This window comes from Dendrobates tinctorius, unplaced genomic scaffold, assembly GCF_039654945.1.
Source record: "Dendrobates tinctorius isolate UK_male_01 unplaced genomic scaffold, ASM3965494v1 ptg000254l, whole genome shotgun sequence".
NCBI classification, from domain to species: Eukaryota; Metazoa; Chordata; class Amphibia; order Anura; family Dendrobatidae; genus Dendrobates; species Dendrobates tinctorius.
The window spans coordinates 5,479,017-5,497,520 of record NW_027361921.1 but is presented as its reverse complement, the minus strand read 5'-3'; the positions used below and the strand labels follow the sequence as shown (position 1 = coordinate 5,497,520).

At 42.8% G+C, this 18,504-nt stretch overlaps 2 protein-coding genes across 2 annotated transcripts in view; one reads left to right on the top strand and one right to left on the bottom strand.

Annotated features, from left to right (window-relative positions):
- Window positions 1–18,504, top strand: part of ANKAR (ankyrin and armadillo repeat containing) — a 623,401-nt gene that overhangs the window by 292,541 nt on the left and 312,356 nt on the right. Inside the window, exon 13 of the mRNA XM_073558116.1 lies at window positions 17,503–17,671. Coding sequence (XP_073414217.1) covers window positions 17,503–17,671 — 169 coding nt within the window. The remainder of the gene's footprint in view (window positions 1–17,502; window positions 17,672–18,504) is intronic.
- Window positions 9,363–16,298, bottom strand: LOC141067700 (uncharacterized). Its single transcript, XM_073558113.1, has 2 exons — window positions 15,734–16,298; window positions 9,363–15,241 (listed from the first exon to the last, which is right to left on the bottom strand). Exon 2 carries the CDS (start codon window positions 15,227–15,229, stop codon window positions 14,156–14,158), a length of 1,074 nt encoding a protein of 357 aa, XP_073414214.1. The 5' UTR covers window positions 15,230–15,241; window positions 15,734–16,298; the 3' UTR covers window positions 9,363–14,155.

Genomic DNA, 18,504 nt, shown 5'->3' with positions numbered 1-18,504 from the left:
GTAAGGAGAAGAAAAGATCCTGTCGGATATGTATCTGTTAAATGGAGCCGCAGCTTTTTTGGCGGACACATCTGCCGACTATGAAACTGGTGGCCAGATCAGCTGGATTGTCGAATGCGGCAAGGCGTGCGTTATGGCTTTAAGGCTGTCCAGGAGATCTACAGTCAAAAATCAGGCTACGTTCTCTACTGTGTGATGGCCAATTTTTATTTGGTAAAAATCTGGATGACATTCTAGAGAAAGCAAGTGATAGGAAGAAGGGCTTTCCCAGATTCTCAGGAGATCAAAGAAAGCCATCTTCTGGAGGAGAAAATTTAGCAGAGGTCGTCCTCCAGGAGAGAAAAAGAAATGAGAGGACAGGGGGAAAAGGGAGACTGGATTCATGTTCGGCGGGCCTTCCTCCACCTCCAAAAAGTCCTCGCAATGACGCCATAACTCCTGTGCGGGGGAGACTTTCACTCTTGTTCAGGCCTGGGAATACATCTCCTCCAACACCTGGGTCCTGAAAATAGTAAAGGAAGGTCTCAGAATAGAGTTTTATCATCGGCCAAAGTGAACATTTGTCATTACCCCATCACGAAAATGATAGGAGAACAGCTCGCCTTAGAAACGGAGATCCTGGGCCTGGTGGAAAAACAAGTCCTGTGCAAGGTTCTGGGTGGAAAGAAGGGGAAGGGGTTTTACTCACCCCTCATTTTATTAAAAAAAACAGATGACTCGTTCAGGACTATTATACATCTCAGAGGTCTCAATAGCTGGGTGAAAAATCACACCTTCAAGATGGAATCGGTGACTACAGCCATAAAACTTCTCCATCACAATTGTTTTATGGTGGTAGTCGATTTAAAGGATGCCTACTACCACATCCCGATTCACCAAAGTTATAAAAAATACCTAAGGGTGGCCCTATACATCCAGGGCAAACTGAGACATTTTTAGTTCAGAGCTCTTCCCTTTGGCCTATCGATAGCCCTGAGAGTATTCACCAAAGTCATAGCGGAGATGACAGCCTTCTTCCATATCTAGAACACGGTTATAGTTCCCTATCTAGTCAATTTTCTGATAGGAGGATCGGAGGAACTCTGTGTCGCACAGTTGAGAGTGGTGTCAGAAACCTTACAAGAGCTGGGTTCAATGGTGAATCCTCAAAAATCAAAACTACGACCCCTAAAGGTACAAGCCTTCTTGGGTTTTATCCTGGACTCCGAGCTACAGGCTTGTTCCCTGCCCAAGGACAAAGTAGAGAAGGTGGTAAACCTAACTTTGTTAGCCATAGAGTGACCACAAATTATCCTAAGGAATGCAATGTCCCTGTTGGGAACCCTAACGTCCTGTATCCCAGAAGTCAAATGGGCCCAATTCCATACCAGACAGCTGCAGTGGGAGATACTATTAGCACAGAGATCGCTAAGAGCACGTTTAGAAGGAAAGGTAAATCTTTTCTCGGAAGTCAGAGTCTCCCTCAGATGGTGGACACACAGGACAAATTTAACATCAGGGGTTCCTTGGGAAAGACCAGTGGGCGACGTGATCTTAACAGATGCAAGTTTCTTTGGGTGGGGGGCACACCTAAGAAGTTAGGCAATTCAGAGTTCTTGGGCGCCTCAGTAGCTTGGGTCGTCATCGAATCTAAAAGAACTATGGGCGGTGGACAAGGCTCTAAAAAACTTTGTTCCTTTCCTATGGGGTCGCGACGTTTGCATTATGTCAGACAACCGGGCCACAGTAGCATACATCAATCATCAGAAAGAGACAAGGTCATACTCCCTAATGGAAGCAGCCAACAACATTTTTCAGATGGCGGAACAACATCTCTGATCACTTATGGCACTACACATAAAGTGGGTAGAGAACATCAAGGCAGACTTCCTAAGCTGCAACAGGCTAAAGCAGGGAGAGTGGGCCTTAAACCTTATGGTTTTCCAGCAGATAGTCCACCTATGGGGAATGCCAGAAATAGATTTGTTTGCCAGCAAAAGCAACAGGAAAGTAAAAAGGTTCTGTTCGCTAAACCCAAGGGAAAGGCCGTTTGCAGTAGATTCCCTACAGATTCCTTGGAACTTCAAAATTGCTTACACATTCCCTCCAATAGCCTTGATTCCAACAGTGGTGAGTAAAATTAGAAGGGATCAAGCAAGAGTGATTATGATTGCCCCATTCTGCCCGAAAAGGCCTTGGTTGTCCCTGTTACGGATAATATCGCTATCAGATCCATGGATCCTGCCGGAGATTCCAGACCTCCTCAGTCAGGGGCCAGTATTCCACACCCAAGTGAAGGGGTTTCATCTTGCGGCGTGGAGTTTGAGAGGACACTTCTGAGTAGTAGGGGTTTTTTGCCAGGGCTAGTTTCCACTTTGCTGAGGAGTAAGAAACCCATAACTACAAGGATCTATGGCAGAACGTGGAGTAAATTCCTAGAGTTTTTTGGGAAGCCGTTAAGCCAAAAACCTCCGATCGGTCCTATCTTAGAGTTTCTGCAGTCGAGGTTGGAACTGGTGCTAGCCGCTAATACCCTTAAAAGTTCAGGTGTCGGTCTTAGGTGCATCGAAGTGAGAAGATTGTCCTTCCCTCCTTCTGTGAGAACCCTAAAAATTCAGGGAAAAAGAAATTTTACAATCTAGATGTTAGGATGGCGCTGCTAGAGTATATGTCTGTGATTAGCCAGTGGATGAGATCCCAGTCACTATTCATAGCCTTTCAGGGTAGCAGGAAGTTTATGGAGTGTCAAAGGGTACCATTGCCAGATGGATTAGGGAGGCCATTAGTGTAGCTTAGTCGGCTAGTGGTGCTCCCATTCCTGATGGCCTCAAGGCTCACTCCACCAGAGCCGTGGCAACCTCCTGGGCAGAGAAAGCAAAGGTATCAATTGACCATATCTGTAACACTGCTACCTGGTCCTCATCATCCACCTTCTTTAGGCACTATAGGTTGGACCTATCCTCTGCTGACTTGACGTTTGGTAGAAGGGTGCTGCAAGCGGTGGTCCCTCCCTAAGGTGTTTCGAAGTCTCCAAAAATCTCTCAAGTGTGTTGTCATGGGTGAAGGGAAAACACCAAGGTTACTTACCGGTAGCCGGTTTTTCCGTAGCCTATGACAGCACCCGTATATTCCCTCCCCTTTTCACCATATGGGTGTGCACTATAATTGGGTGTATTTATGATGTGGTGTTGGTTATGTGTAATTAACCAGGAGGTCCTCTCATGCTCTGTAACCAACTGTAGCGGGGAAGAGGTACCACTCTTATATTTCAGTAGGTTTCTGTCCTGGCTGGGCGGATCCCTCTCTCAGGTGTGCTGTCATGGGCTCTGTAAAAAACGGCTACTGGTAAGTAACCTTTTGCACTGTCAAAGACAACAAAAGTGTTTTCCACAGAGTAGTGGAACAATCCAGAAGGCGAAATACAGAAATTAGTGGTTTCTATAGTGTACGCGCATGACTCCTAGTTTTCTATAGATAGTTCTTAATGATATTGGCTCTATGTTTTCTGTTGTCGTGCTGCAGAATAAAGTCCTATCTAATTAGATGCTTCCCCAGTGGTATTGCATGTTGGTTAAGTATCTGCCTTTATTTCTCAGTATTGAGCACACCAAGAAATTGGCAACGTTGAGGATGGTAGATAGTAGATGGTAGATAATGTAAACATAGGAAAGTTAATGTAGCAGATGAAAGTAATATGCTTGCTTCATTTTGAAATCGGAGATGTTCAGCAGAGCCATTGGCTCAGAACTTTCAGCAACCAGTGTGACCCAGCTACACTCATGTACTGTTTGGAGAAATCTGGCCACAAGTTCTCTTCATGGAAGAATTGTGGCCAAGAAGCTATACTTTCGACATTAAGGCTGTGTGCCCATGTTGCGTTTTTTTAAGCGTTTTTGATGCGTATTTCGGGGTCAAGCCACATCAAAAACGCTTAAAAGAAGCATCCCATTCATTTTAATGCATTTTGGCCTTTTTGTGCCAATGGATGCGTTTTTTTACCACTAAGGAAACGCTTAGCGGTAAAAAAATGCAGCATGTTCATTAATTTCCACTTAGTGTTTTTGGCTATCTCCTATAGTCCAGGAGACGCGCAGAAAAAACCGCATCAAAAACGTGCATTTTTCTGGGAAGGAGACCCGTTTCCTGAGCGTTTAGAAATGCTAACGTGGGCACATAGCCTTAAACAAAATTAAGTATGCATGTAAACATTAGAACTGGGCTGCAGAAAGATGGCAGCAATTGATCTGGAATGATTAATCAGAATTTGAAATATTTGTCTGTAACAGGAGAAAGTTTATTCTCAGAAGGGCTACAAAGTAGTACAATACAGAGTGACTGCAAGTGACAGAGATGTATGGTGGAGGTTCCTTGCAATTTTGGGGCTGTCATTCAGCAAATGGAGTTAGGGATTTGGCCAAGATAATTGGCGTATCAATGCTGATAAATGCAAGCAGATAATTTGCAGCATGTAATACCGCTAATGACATAACAAAAAACAGGGAGTCCAAGAAGTAATGATATGGTCTCCACAGAGACCTGATCTCAACCTGAGTCTATCTGGGATTAAATAAAGTAATGGGAGGATTTGCACAAGCCTACATGCACAGAAGATCTGTAATTACTTCTCAGAGATATTTGGAACGACCTACCTACCAAATGTCTCAAGTGTGCCTAGAAGAATTGATGTTTTAATGCTGTTTTGAAAGCAAAGGGCCATCACACCAAATACTGATTTGAATTAGATTTCTCTTTTTTTTCACTCAATCTACATGTTGTTAATTACCGTTAAAAAAATAAATTATTAACACTTCTATTTTCTTTAGCATTCTTGCTTTGCAGATTTTTATCTACAGCTGCCTAAAACTTTTGTGGGCATTTGGGCTTATAAGGGTAATGACATGACAGATAAAGGCTTCACCAGACAATGAGGGTTGCATTGTGCTGGTGTTGTAAATTGACAGTTTCACGAAGACTCCTGGAGGCGAGAGAAGCATTTGCGGGAAGTCGGCGGGCTCTCTAAGATATGTTTACCAGCCTGCCACACAAGCCTGACCTCACCACTAGAGGCACCAGTGAACACCAAAGTAGCTGCTTAGTCACACATCTCCGGGGTAAGTTTGGTCCGTGGCACCTTTGGTCCACGATCCACGCTCGTAACACACAGTCCAGGCACAAGCGTAACAGATCCCATGCTGTGGTATCTGTATTCTCTCTTTTGAGTTCTGACCTGGCCAGGATCTGTGGTATGATCAGACCATGTTTCTGCAGTCAGGCACAGCCATTACACAGTACATAGCAGGGGCATCTCCTTTCGTCCCAATCAAAATAAAACAATAAAAGAAAAATCAAGTCTACACATATTTTGTATCGCCACGTTCAGAATCGCCTGATTTATCAATAAATAAAAGGATTAACCTGATCGCTAAACGGCGTAGCGAGAAAAAAAATCAAAACGCCAGAATTACTTTTTTTGGTAGCCGCGACATTGCATTGAAATGCAATAACGGGCAATCAAAAGAACGTATCTGCACAAAAGTGGTATCATTAAAAATGGCAGCTCGGTATGCAAAAAATAAGCCCTTACCCGACCTCAGATCATGAAAAATGGAGATGCTACGGGTCTCGGGGAAAAAATTTCGCTTTTTTTTGTTTTAGCAAACTTTGGAATTTTTTTCATCACTTAGATAAAAGAGAACCTAGACATGTTTGGTGTCTATGAACGTGTAGTGACCTGGAGAATCATAATGACAGGTCAGTTTTAGCATTTAGTGAACCTAGCAAAAAAACAAAAAAAAAATAAGCGTGGGATTGCACTTTTTTTTGCACTTTCACCGCACTTGGAATGGTGTCATTCAAAAGTATAACGCGTTCCACAAAAATAAGCCCTCACATGGCCATATTGATGGAAAAATTAAATAAGTTGTGGCTCTGGAAAGAAGGGAGCGAAAAACGAAAATGAAAAATCGAAAAAATCTCCGGTCATTAAGGGGTTAAACAACACTTAGCACCCACATGTTTGGAATTTCTGTAGTGATGAGAGCCAGCCTAATTTACAGGTGCGCTTCTCCAGAAGCATCAGCTGGGCATAATGGTCACAACAGCAGTTTGCAATTTTTACTCAGTAACATTCACTGCTGCCTGTTTCTGGAAAACACTCATGGAGTCAAAATAGTCACTACATCTGTAGATAATTTCCAAATTATGGTCACTTAAGGGGAGATCCTGCTTTTCTAGCACTTCGAGGCTCTTTATATGGAATCTGCAAACTAGTCTAGGAAAATCTGTGCTCCAGGAGGCAAATAGCGCTCTGTCCCTCCCGAGTCTCTCCGTATGGCAAAGTAGTACTGTACAGCCACATATGGGGTAATTTCATGTTTAGTAGAAATTGTGGGACAAAGTCTGGTGACATTTTTATCCATTTCCCAGTGTGAAAATGTAAAACTTGGGGCTAACACACAATCTTAGTAATAAAAATGTAAATTATTTTTTCTTCACTGCCCAATGGTATAAAAGTCTGTGACACACCTGTGGTGTCAATATAATCACTGTATCCCGAGATAAATTCATTGAGAGGATTAATTGGTAAAATGGGGTCACTTATGGAGAGGTTCTGCTGTTCTGGCACCTCAGGGGCTCTGTCAATGTAACATGGCACCCTCAAACAAGTGCAGCAAAATCTGCACTGTAATATGGCATTTCTTCCCTTCTGAGCTTAGTTTTCGACCACATAGGGCAGTGATGGTGAAACTTTTAGAGACCGAGTGCCCAAACTGCAATCTATAACTCACTTATTTATTGCAAAGTGCCAACACGGCAATTTAACCAGAATACTGAGGGTTTAGATTAGAAAAACAACTCGTACATTAGCGCACTATAGCAAAGAGCTTGTAAGCTCTGCACTCCAAGCCTAAGATTTTAGCCACCGATTCCAGTGGAGATCTGTTCTTGAGAATGGATAGGATTTTTATTCAAAAGTAAAATTGCCACATAGGATGCTGCATACTGTATAATGGCCATACACAATGCTCCATACTATAATATAAAGTTTCTCCAAATCATTTTTTAATACCTAACTGTGGTATACATTCCACCTTTAAATTGCATTACAGCGACGACTCGTTTACATCTAATCAAAAAAGAGAGGACCTGAGTCTATGCAAGTTTACAAAATGTAATAATTTTTATTCAAAATATTAAGACTTAATAGATCATATGCAAAAAACACGATAATCAATAAAGTGAGCAGATACAAATATAACAACATGTAAACATTAATTAGTGACCTAGTCCAGCTATCGTAGCAGAAAAATCCCCGCTCCCACTGTCATAAACAACGGGTGTATAGTATCTATATCCGAATTAGTAGTGTCCTCCAATAACCCCTCAGTAGCGAATAGTTCAAGAAGCAAAAAAATTGCAAGTAGGTATGATGCTCTGGTTCTCCTAATGCTGGCTATTTAGTATTACACTATAAAATGGTAGAAAATGAGGACACCAGTTCTCTATAGTGAGCAAATGCAGACTCATTCATATGGAGACCATAGGGTTAATAAGGAGTGTGCCGATCCGTTGAAGCATTCTAGAGTTATTACCTCTTAAAGTGACAGTGGTCAGAATTGTAAAAATTGCCCTGGTCAGAAAGGTGAAAACAGGCTTCAAGGTGAAGGGGTTAAATATCAAGGTGGTTCTATTCCTACTCTGCAGCGACAGTATAAGGGTATGTGCACACGTTGCAGATTTTGCTGCGGATCCGCAGCATGTTTGGCCCTGCAGATCCACAGCAGTTTTCCATACGGTTTACAGTACATGTAAACCTATGGAAAACTAAGGCTAAGTGCACACGTTGCGGAACTCCCACGGAAGTTACAGCTGGAATTCCATTCCGCGGGAAAACCGCATTTTAAATTCCCGCGATTTTCCCACGAAAAAACTAGCGATTTGCAAGCGTAATTAGCTTGCAGAATGCTAGCGTTTTCCAAGTGATCTGTAGCATCGCTTGGAGAACTGATTGACAGGTTGGTCACACTCATCAAACATAGTGTTTGACAAGTGTGACCAACTTTTTACTATTGAGGCCGCCTATGCAGCATCAGTAGTAAAAAGATCTAATGTTAAAAATAATAAAAAAATAAAAAATGGTGTATTTCTTACCTTCCGACGTCCCGCGCAGCGTCCCGATCATCGCTATGCTCCTGTTCCCAGTAATGCCTTGCGAGACCTTTGATGAAGTAGCGGTCTCGCGAGACCGCTACGTCATCACAGGTCCTTGCTGCAAGTCATTACTGGGAACGGGAGTTGGTGGGAGCATCGTTAAGGCTGCGCGGGACGCCGGAAGGTGAATATAACCTGATTTTTTAAATTTTAATTCTATTTTTTACAGAGATATGGTACATAGAGCCCGGAAGACAGTCTCCTCTCCTCCGGACCGTAGGTATCATCCGAAAATGTTTTGCTTACTTTTCGCATGGTGGGCACAGCCACATGCGGAAAGTAAGCAGAACAATGCATTCCTATGGGTGCGGGATCGCCGCGATTCCGCAAACTAATGAGCATGCTGCGTATTTTTCCGTGATGCGTTCCGCCCGGGGAAAATCGGCAGCATTAGCACAGCATTGCGGAATCCCATAGGATTGCATGGGATGCTTTTTTTTGTGTTTTCGCGGCAAAATCACGCGTTAAAAACCGCCACGAAAGTGCGATAAAACCACAACATGTGAACACAGCCTTAATCCGCTGTGCACATGCTGCAGAAAATTCTGCGCAGATTTCCTCCGGTTTATTTTCCGCAGAATGTCAATTGTTTTTGCGGATCCGCAGCTGCGCTCTCTCATCCGCATCAAATCCGCTGGAAAACCGCAAGGAATCTGCATAAAACTGCATGCGTTTTGCCCTGCATTTTCTGTCAAGAGATGAGAATTCTCTGCAGAAAAATCCGCAGGCTAATCCGCGCACATACCCTTAAAGTCACTGCATAGGAACACTGCTAGCTTTGGAAGTGGAAGTCCAGCTGCCGCTCCCCATAGAGAAGGCGCAGATGGTTTGTTAGTATCTGCGCCTTCTCCATCGCTGTTATATTTCTCTTGTAACTGAGGCTAATATACAGGTACTAGCAAAAGCTACTAGTGCAACAAGATGAAAATAAAAAGATTATTTAATAATATTTAAAATTCCACCAGAAGGTCCTTTATGACCTTCTAGGGGACAAAATGTGTAAAATAAATGAATAATAAATAACAGAAAAAAATGCCTGATGAAGATTCCAGTCTAGTATTAAAATGCCTTGCTTAGATTCTTTATCTCTCATTTCATGCCTGTTTGTTATTTTTTTATTACCTTTGAGTTACTTTTTAACAATAAAAGTCTTATGCTCCTGTGTTTGTTTTGTTTTAATGTTTTGTTTATTGAAATCTGCAAGTTACATCCGAAAGAAAGCAATCAACAGGGTAGCTTACAAAATTATTATATAACCTACAAATTCCACTTTTCGGGAGATAAACAGATAGTTTGAAATATCAAATCATGGCAAAAACTATTGATATATAGAGGTTTAAGGACACCAACAGCCTTAAAGGAACTTCCAGCAGCAGGATTATCTGGGTTCAAATCTGGGTTCTTCCCATCCACACGCCCCTGCTACATCACATATGCCATGATTTCAAACAAAGATGAAGAAGAACAAAAAAGAAGAAAAGAGAAGAGAAAAAAAAACAGTATAGGGAGTAAAGGGACAGGAGGTCAAGTAATTAGAGGAAGAAGTTGGGATATAGGGGTGGAATATAAGGGAGATAAGGGGAGGGGGGGGGGAACACCAGGCAACAAGGATTTCGTCCACTCTGATAAAGCCAAGCAAGGAGGCCACCATAGCCTTATCAACTTCTACTAATGGATCTGAATCGGGTCCATGGGTGCCATACTCTTTCAAAAGCTGAAAGTGAGCCATTCACCAAGGCAGCCAGTTTGGCTACTTGATATAGCATATCTACCTTCTCTTGCAATTGGGATATAGATGGAATGGTAGTTGACTTCCAGTTCATAGGTATCAAAAGTTTCGCTGCTGAAAGAATGTGTTGAGTCAACAGAGCAGTATTTTTATGTCCAGTCGGTGACAGAAAATTTAAAAGCACTATCTCCGGTGTCAAAGTAAGCTTTTTGCCCACAATTTCCCCGATATAATCCTCTACTAGTCGCCAGAACTGCAGCAGGGGTGGACAGGACCACCACATATGTAAGTATGTTCCCTCCGAATCACAGCATCTCCAGCATCTAGCAGAAGACCCCGTCCGCCAATAAGTGTTCTGCTGTGGTGTAATATACCATCTGGCGACTATTTTAAAGGAATTCTCTTGTGCTCTAACACATTGTGATGGGCCATGAGATGAATTATAAATGTGTGATATTTGATTTGGGGTAAACTTGAATCCCAAATCCTTTTCCCAATGTGTTATATAAGCTCTTTTGAGACAACAGTCAGTTATATTTAAAATCTGGTAAATAGACGACATTATCTTTTTGGGTTTATCCTTTGTTGCACAGAGAGTCTCAAATGCAGTCAGTGGGCGGGTAACGTCTGCTCCTAAAAGATACCGTGCCAAGGAGTCTCTTATAGAGCCGAATTGTATAAAGGTCAAGTTGGAAAGCCCTGGTTGCTTCTTCAGTTCCTGAAAGGAGGGGAGTGCCCCGTCCGCCAAGAGGTCATCAACCGCTACATTTGCCAGGGAACCGGGTTTGATTACATCATTGTCTCGGGAATAAGATGCATGTGGCATTATATCTGCCAACTTGAGTAAGGGGGACAAAGGGGGAACTAGAGTTTTCACCAATCCCTTCCATAATTTTAAGGTAGCTTTGGTGTGTATATTAGGTAGATTTTTGTTTATGTTTTTACAAGGATATGCCAAAAGGATGGATCTCAGGGGATAAGGTGCTAGGGCTTCCTCCACCTCAATCCACTGCTTATTGTTAGGAGACCGCAACAGGTCTACCACTCTGGTAAGCATTGTCGCTTGGTAGTACCTCATTATGTCTGGTGCACCCATCCCACCCCTTGATTTGTTTAATGTTAATGTCCTGTATGCTAATCGGGGCTTTTGCTTTTTCCAAACATATCTGCGGAATAATGTATTAATTTTAAAAAGATACGATTTGGGGATGGTTATAGGGAGCATTTGGAAAATATATATAAACTTGGGTAAGATTAGGCTCTTCAGTAAATTTTTCCTTCCCATCCACGACACATACGAGTCCCTCCATGATTTCATGATGGTTTCTACTGAGGCAATTAGGGGGGGAATATTCTGTTGAAAAAGGTCTCTATCCGATCTTCCTATCTTTACACCTAAATATTTGATATATTGTTTTGGCCAGGTGAATGGGTATGTACTTTTTAGTTTAGCTAAGGTATTCGGGGATATATGTATGTCTAGCGCTTCCGACTTAGACATATTTACTTTAAAATTGGAAATTTTGCTATATTGATCTATAAGAGCCATCAATGTTGGGAGTCCCAGCAAAGGATTAGTCATCAAGACTAAGAGATCGTCCGCAAATGCCGCTATTTTATAGTGTGTCTTATTGATGCGAATACCCTCTATTCCCTCATGTACCTGTATGGCCTTTAAGAGAGGTTCCATTGCTAGCACAAATAACAACGGGGATAGGGGACAGCCCTGTCTTGTTCCGTTCTTTATAGTAAATGCATCTGTTGTAAAATCGTTAATCCTAATATGTGCTGTGGGCTTATCGTACATTGCCATTACGGCTGCTATAAACGCTTCGGGTATCTCAAACTTGATCAGCACTTCCCGTAGGTATACCCAGTCCACCCTGTCAAAGGCCTTCTCTGCATCTGTTCCAAGAAGCATCAATGGTAGTTTACGATTTTTTGCGTATTGAAGAAGGTGCAATACTTTATGGACATTATCCCTTCCCTCCCTTCCACCCACAAACCCGGTCTGATTTAAGGAAATCAAATTTGGCAATGACTTGGCCATTCTTTTTGCCATCAGCCCTGCTAGGATTTTTAGGTCCACATTAAGGAGAGAGATTGGCCTATAGCTACTACATTGTTCAGGATCCTTCCCCTCTTTGTGTATTAGGGATATTCTGGCTGTAAGCATTTGGTTTGGCAATGGGTGGCCTTGTAAAACTGCATTGCAAACGTTCAATAAATGTGGGAGTAGGAGGCCAGAGAAGGATTTATAGTAAAGTGCTGAGAATCCATCTGGACCGGGCGCTTTCCCCTTCGGGCACTTTGACAGGGCGGACTGCAACTCCCCCAGTGAAAAAGGTCTAGTAAGATATTGTTTTTGGGAATCAGACAAGACAGGCAGATCTAAAGTGCTTAGAAAGGACCTAGTGTCCATGCTTCTTTTAAGTGCGGAATCGGCGTTATCTTCCGGACGGAGATTATATAATTTCTTATAGTAGTCAAGGAATGCCCGCTCCATGTGCTCAGGAGCTTGCGAGCTGAACCCTTGTTCATTCTTAATTGAGTTAATCAGCGTACGTGACTGCCGCTTCCTCAGTTGTGATAACATTAATTTGGATGCTTTGTCTCCATGGACGTACATTCTGTTTTTCCATGTTGCATATAGCTTAGCAGATCTCGAGTTTAATATGTCTTTAAGTTGCTGTCTTTTTTGTTGCAGCTTCTCTAAGCTATGTTGATCTATTTTATGTTTATGTGTAAGCTCCAGCTGTGATATACTATCATAAAGATCCTGGATTTCTTTTTGTTGCAGTTTATTTAGAAAGGAAGTGATAGATATCAACTCCCCTCTGACAACTGACTTATGTGCTTCCCATAGTATCTGTGAGGAAATTTCTGGTGAAGCATTTTGCTCAAAATATTGGGAGAGCACTTTGTTTATACGTGTCTGTACCTCGGTACTTCCAAGTACTGACTCATTGAGCCGCCATACTCTATGTCGGGGAAAGGCTTTAGATAATGAGAATTTTAACAAAACCGAAGAGTGATCGGAATAAATATTCGGAATTATTTTCGCCTGTTGTATATTGGCAAGCATTTTACTGGATATAAAAATATAGTCTAAACGGTGGTAAGATTTATGAGGGTGGGAGTAGAAGGTGTAGTCTCGGTCAGAGGGGTTTAGATATCTCCATGTGTCAATCAATTGTAGAGATCCCAGTTGTGACTTTATTCTGTAAAGATCTTTAGGTGAGAGCGAACTTTTCTGTTTAGTCGTGTCTAGCAAAGGCTCTAATGCAACATTCAAGTCCCCACCCACTATCAATGCACCCTCTCTAAAGCCATCAATTTTTTTCAGTGTTGAGAGTACCCATCTCAATAGTTTTTTATTTGGTGCGTATAAACTGCACAATGTTACCAGGGCACCGTTTAGTAGACCTTTGACAAAGATGTAACGACCCTGAGGGTCCGCCATAGTTTCTCTTAGCTGGAAGGGCACTCCCCTTGCCACTGCTATTGACACTCCTCTGGAACCGGACTGGGTGGTTGTCGCATGAAACCATTTATCATAAATCGAGCTTTCAAAGGAGGGCAATTTATCCGGTTTGAAGTGTGTTTCCTGAATAAGCAATACTGCTGCCTGCTGTTTTTTGAATAGTTGTAATGTGTGGCGTCTAGTGTTTGGAGAGTTCAGCCCATGTGCGTTAAAAGAGATGAATGTGTGTACCTTATCCGAATCCATCATGTTTCTGTACACAGCAGCATCCTTGCAGCTCACGACGGGGACGAATCCTTGTGCCTATAGGTGTGGGGAGGGGGACTAGGACAAGTAGACCCGACGAAAGAAAGAAAAGGGTAGAGAAAACAGAAAGGTAAAGAGGGGGAGAACACAATATTAACATTATCCATGTTATTAAGTTGCACAATATCATTGACCAATATGCCAACGTACCATAGTTACCTACTGACATTGTTTCATAGAATGCCAGCTTGAGGAAAATTCCAATCAACCTATAAACTAAATATGAAATATGAAATGCTCCATTCTAGGAGAATGCCCAGTTTGGGCTGTAACTAAATCTAGGTTGAAACCTTACAACGAATTATTGGATAGATGTGGCAGCAGTGCTTACCCATATTTGGAAAAGCACGCCAACCCCATCAGATTTGCTTCAACCACATTCAATACCCCAACTGGGGTAGACACCAAGAAAAACTTAACTGCAAAATCTGGGTCTAACCCAAAGATCAAGTATTGTCTCTGGAGTCCTTAGGAAGCGAGGTCTTTGTCAGCTTCCTTTTCAGCCTTTGTGATTTTGGCGTCAGGGCTATCTGCCACGCCGGGTCATCTGGCAGCGGATGCAATAGGGTCGCCGAATGGAAGGACTCCAGGTCCGGGTAGGCCTCCAGCTCAATCCCCAAGGACTCACATGCCTCTTTGATGTCTTGTGATGTTCTTGCTGAGATACCTTTGTCTCCATTTGTGATATGTACTCCAAACGGGAACAACCATCTAAAACGGACGCCTTTTTTTATCAATGCTTCAGTGAACGGTTTCAAGATCCTCCGCTTCCTGAGAGTGCTGGCCGATAAATCCTGGAAAAGTTTAATTTGTGAGCCTTCATACGAGATCTCCTGCGCCTCCCGCGCTCTGCGAAGAACTAAGTCTTTTGCTCGATAATCGAGGAAGCGACAGATCACATCTCGTGGAGTTTCCCCTTGAGAAGGCCTCGGACGCAATGCTCTGTGTACTCTCACCAGTTCAATTTCCTGCGGATCTGATTCATTAAGTAGTTCTTTGAATATCTCTTGTGTTGCTTTCCATAACGCCTCAAAGGCCACCGTTTCAGAAAGGCCTTTAACTCTTATGTTGTTACGACGTTCTCTGTTCTCATGATCTTCTAGCACCGTGTGAATTGTATGTAGTTGGATTTCATGGACTTTTAAAGAGTCTAGTACAGCGTTCGAACTTTGCGTCATGGCAACTTGCGAATTTTCCAATGTCTCAAGTCTGTGGCCTTGAAGTTTTAGGTCGTGTTTTATCTCTGCAAGTTCTTGTCCTATTGGCTCAAGAGCTTTAGACAATATACGTTTGATGAACGAACGAGTGACTAAGGCCTCTCTCGCTGTGCTGCCCGTGTCAGAGTCACTCTCCGGTTCAGAATCTGAATCTCCTAATGAGGTCAAATCACGAAGCTTGGATGGTTTAAGAGAATCTAACGGAACCGTTTGTTTTGTAAGAAAGTCATCCATGTCTGTTTGCGTAGTGGACTTTGTAGGTTTGGGCATGCTTTTTTGCGTTTTTACGCTGGATCTCCCCATTTTTGCAGTTATCTAAAGCAGAGAAGAATAGAGCAGTTTGAAGATTAGAATTCCTCTCGCTGGCTATGAATTTAGCTAATGTTCCATTTTATGCCCAATCTTATAAGTGATAAACAATGGAAAGAGATGTCGTTCTGGCTCTGGTCACTAGATGGCAGTCTATAACCACTTTCTGCTGGTTTTCCAGAGAATCCTCTCTTATATTCGTACAGCTAGGTATAACATGGGTTAATTAGAAAGCAAATAAGGGGGGGATGAAAGATGTAGGGACAGCACTGGTGGGGGGGAGCGCTTAATACAGATCTAAGGCTCCTTATATTACTCCCTTCTCTCCTCGCACCCCTCGGGTCAGACAGTCTCAGGCCCCCACTTGATTAATTGATTATCTCCTTTATTGCTACGGAGTTAGGGAGAATGACCATGCTCTCCTGGTCCTCTGTCCCCTGAATCAGACCCCTCTGCTTAAGACACTCCGTCACCTTGCTTCTGTTATTTCAATGTTACCTCAGCTCCAGGAGACGCTTGAATTCCTCAGATCTCTCTCACTGACTGCAGAGAGGGGAGGAGGCTGAAGCGTGCCGCTGCACGTCTATTCTAGGTCCCGGGCCGCGTGTCTTCTGCAAGCCCGACGGGACTATTTTCAATGCTGCGGCGTGATACACACTCTCTGTAGCCGTCCCCCAGCTATGAGAATAGTAGCGATTTTATGTGTCCTGGTCAGGGGGTTTCGCAATGGTACCTTATTTGCAGGGGAGGGTTAGCTCCGGGGTCTCTCTTATCTGACAGCCTTGGGTCAGGGGTGAAGTCCTCTACCCGAGGCGATGGTGCTGTTAGCAGTATATCCTTCCGCCACTCCGGCAATCTCCCGCCTGCAGGGCCACAGTTATATGAATCCCTTCTTTATCCCGAACGTGACTTGCCACCCAGGGTCTATGCGATCCAGTGGGGTCCTGGTTTGGGTTGTAATGCGGGGATGGTATAAAAAGAAGGCTCTGGTGATATTAGAGCCCCTTTTGGTGCATTTGTCCGGGAGCTCAGGTTTCCTGCTTCTTGCTCCACCAACGTTCAGGCTCCGCCCCCCATGCTCCTGTGTTTGAACCCTTGAGCCTGTGTTTTGTGGTTGGCTTCTCTGTTCACTGAGCCACAGCAGACACACTTTTTCTCTGAGTGTTTAGGTTCTGATATTCAGGCTGCAGTCTGTTTGGCATAACACAGGTGTTTTCATTAGTCTGCCCTATCACCTTTAGGGTGTGTGCACACGCTGGGGAATCTACTGTGGATCCGCAGCGGATTTGGCCCTGCGGATCTGCAGCAGTTTCTGCTGCGTAGTACAGTACCTTTATTTTCTATGCAAAATGAAAACCGCAGTGCAGACGGTGCAGATTTTTCCGCGCGGATTTGCTGCGGTTTCAAATCCTCAGAAAGAACTGACATGTCAATTCTTTCTGCGGATTCCACTGCGGTTTGCAATCTGCTCCATTGTTGAGATGATAAACCACAGGGCAAATCTGCAGGCTAATCCGCAGATCTTCTGACCTGCGGATTTACCTGCGGATTTTACTAAATCCGCTGAAAAAATCCGCAGAGCATTCCGCAGCGTGTGCACACACCCTTATATTCTGACAACCTACTGGCATTTCCTGCTGGTGATCGTTTCTTTTCAATGTTCAGCTAATCTCCTGTAGTTTAAAGCCAGTGAGTGAAATTCCAGCTATGGTTTATCTCCTTGCTGTTTCTGCTTTTTACTCTGCACCTATATTCTCTTTCTTTTTAGGAAGTAGGTGGCCTATAATCTAACATTACATAATTTAGATCTTATTTTGGATTTCGTGATTCACTTTTCTGACTCTAGGAGCTTTCATTTTTTTTTCCTTTTGTAGGTAATTTATACTCTGCACTGCCCTCCTATTCTGTACGAGAAACGCGAAGCACTCAATGGCCTTTCAGGTAGCATAGGTCGAAGCATCCATTTTCTAGTCTGTAGATAGGGCTATCTCTGCAGGAACCTAGGGAGTGCGGGTCAGGTTCTCTAGTCTATACAGTAACAGGCAGGGTCAGTTGCAGTTTATAACTTGTTACCTAATTTTCCTGAGTGAGTTGCTACACTATCATAACAAAAAGACTCACTTTAGTTAGCATCCTCTTGGATTGACTTTTCGTTCCATCCAGACTTCCTCAACCAGTATTGCCTAAGGCTCAGTATTTTCCTCCAGACTTTATTTGAAATTCATCATTACAGAAAAAATCTTTAATTAGTATTTTTTTTATATTAGGATGGACTTCAGCCTTTGGTACACTTGCTGAATGGAGACTTTGAAGATGTGTTGATTAATGCTATGAATTGCATTAGGGTTATGTGTATTCAGAACCAATCCAATCAGAACTCAATAAAAGATTTAGGCGGTATCCCTCTGCTTGTGGATTTTCTAACTGTCAAATCAGGTAAGTATTATCTTTTTCATATTAAAAGGGTTGTGCCCTTTCAGAAAATGTTTTGCTATAAGCTGTTTTAGTTATAAAAATAAACTGAGCACTACCTACCCCCTCAAGGTCTGGTACTGTGTTTAAACCTTGGGGTTAGCGCAATAAACCTTATTGGTAGCAAATAGTGTGCATTTGTTAACTAGTCTGTCAGGGTAATGAATAACAAAAAAAACAGAAGTACAGTATACAAAAAATATATGGAAATTATCTATCTATCTATCTATCTATCTATCTATCTATCTATCTATCTATCTATCTATCATTAATCTAATATATAAAGCTGAATGTGTGTGTGTATGTTTGTTTGTATGTCCGGGATTGGCATCCGCACCGTCATAGCTACAGCCACAAAATTTTGCACAGTCACACGTCTGGACCCCGTGAGTGTCATAGGCTATGTTGTGAGGTGAAATTTTACACCAGCGCGTTCCAATTCACCAAACAATTTTGCCCCTATCTACATAATGGGGAAAAAGTGAAAGGAAAAGTGTTGGAGGCAAATTGACAGCTGCCAGATGTGAACAAGGGGGACTTAAAGAATGAGAGCGATGGCGCCAAAGAGTATATACCGTACCGTTGCTAAGGTGGGGCCCTGACATGGGATACTCATCACACACGGGAATATGAACACACACACAAAATGCGCCGCACTACCATGTGCTTCACCACATATACCACCCTCAGCACACATTTCACCACACATACACCAACCTCGCCACATAAAAGTTGAAACACAAAAGTCGCCACTCAAAACTCGCCACGCTGTCCCAGAGCTGTTTAAAAGATGAAAA

What these genes read in the sequence shown, in the direction of transcription:
- LOC141067700 (XM_073558113.1), bottom strand. Translation starts at nt 15,229, where the DNA reads ATGGGGAGATCCAGCGTAAAAACGCAAAAAAGCATGCCCAAACCTACA.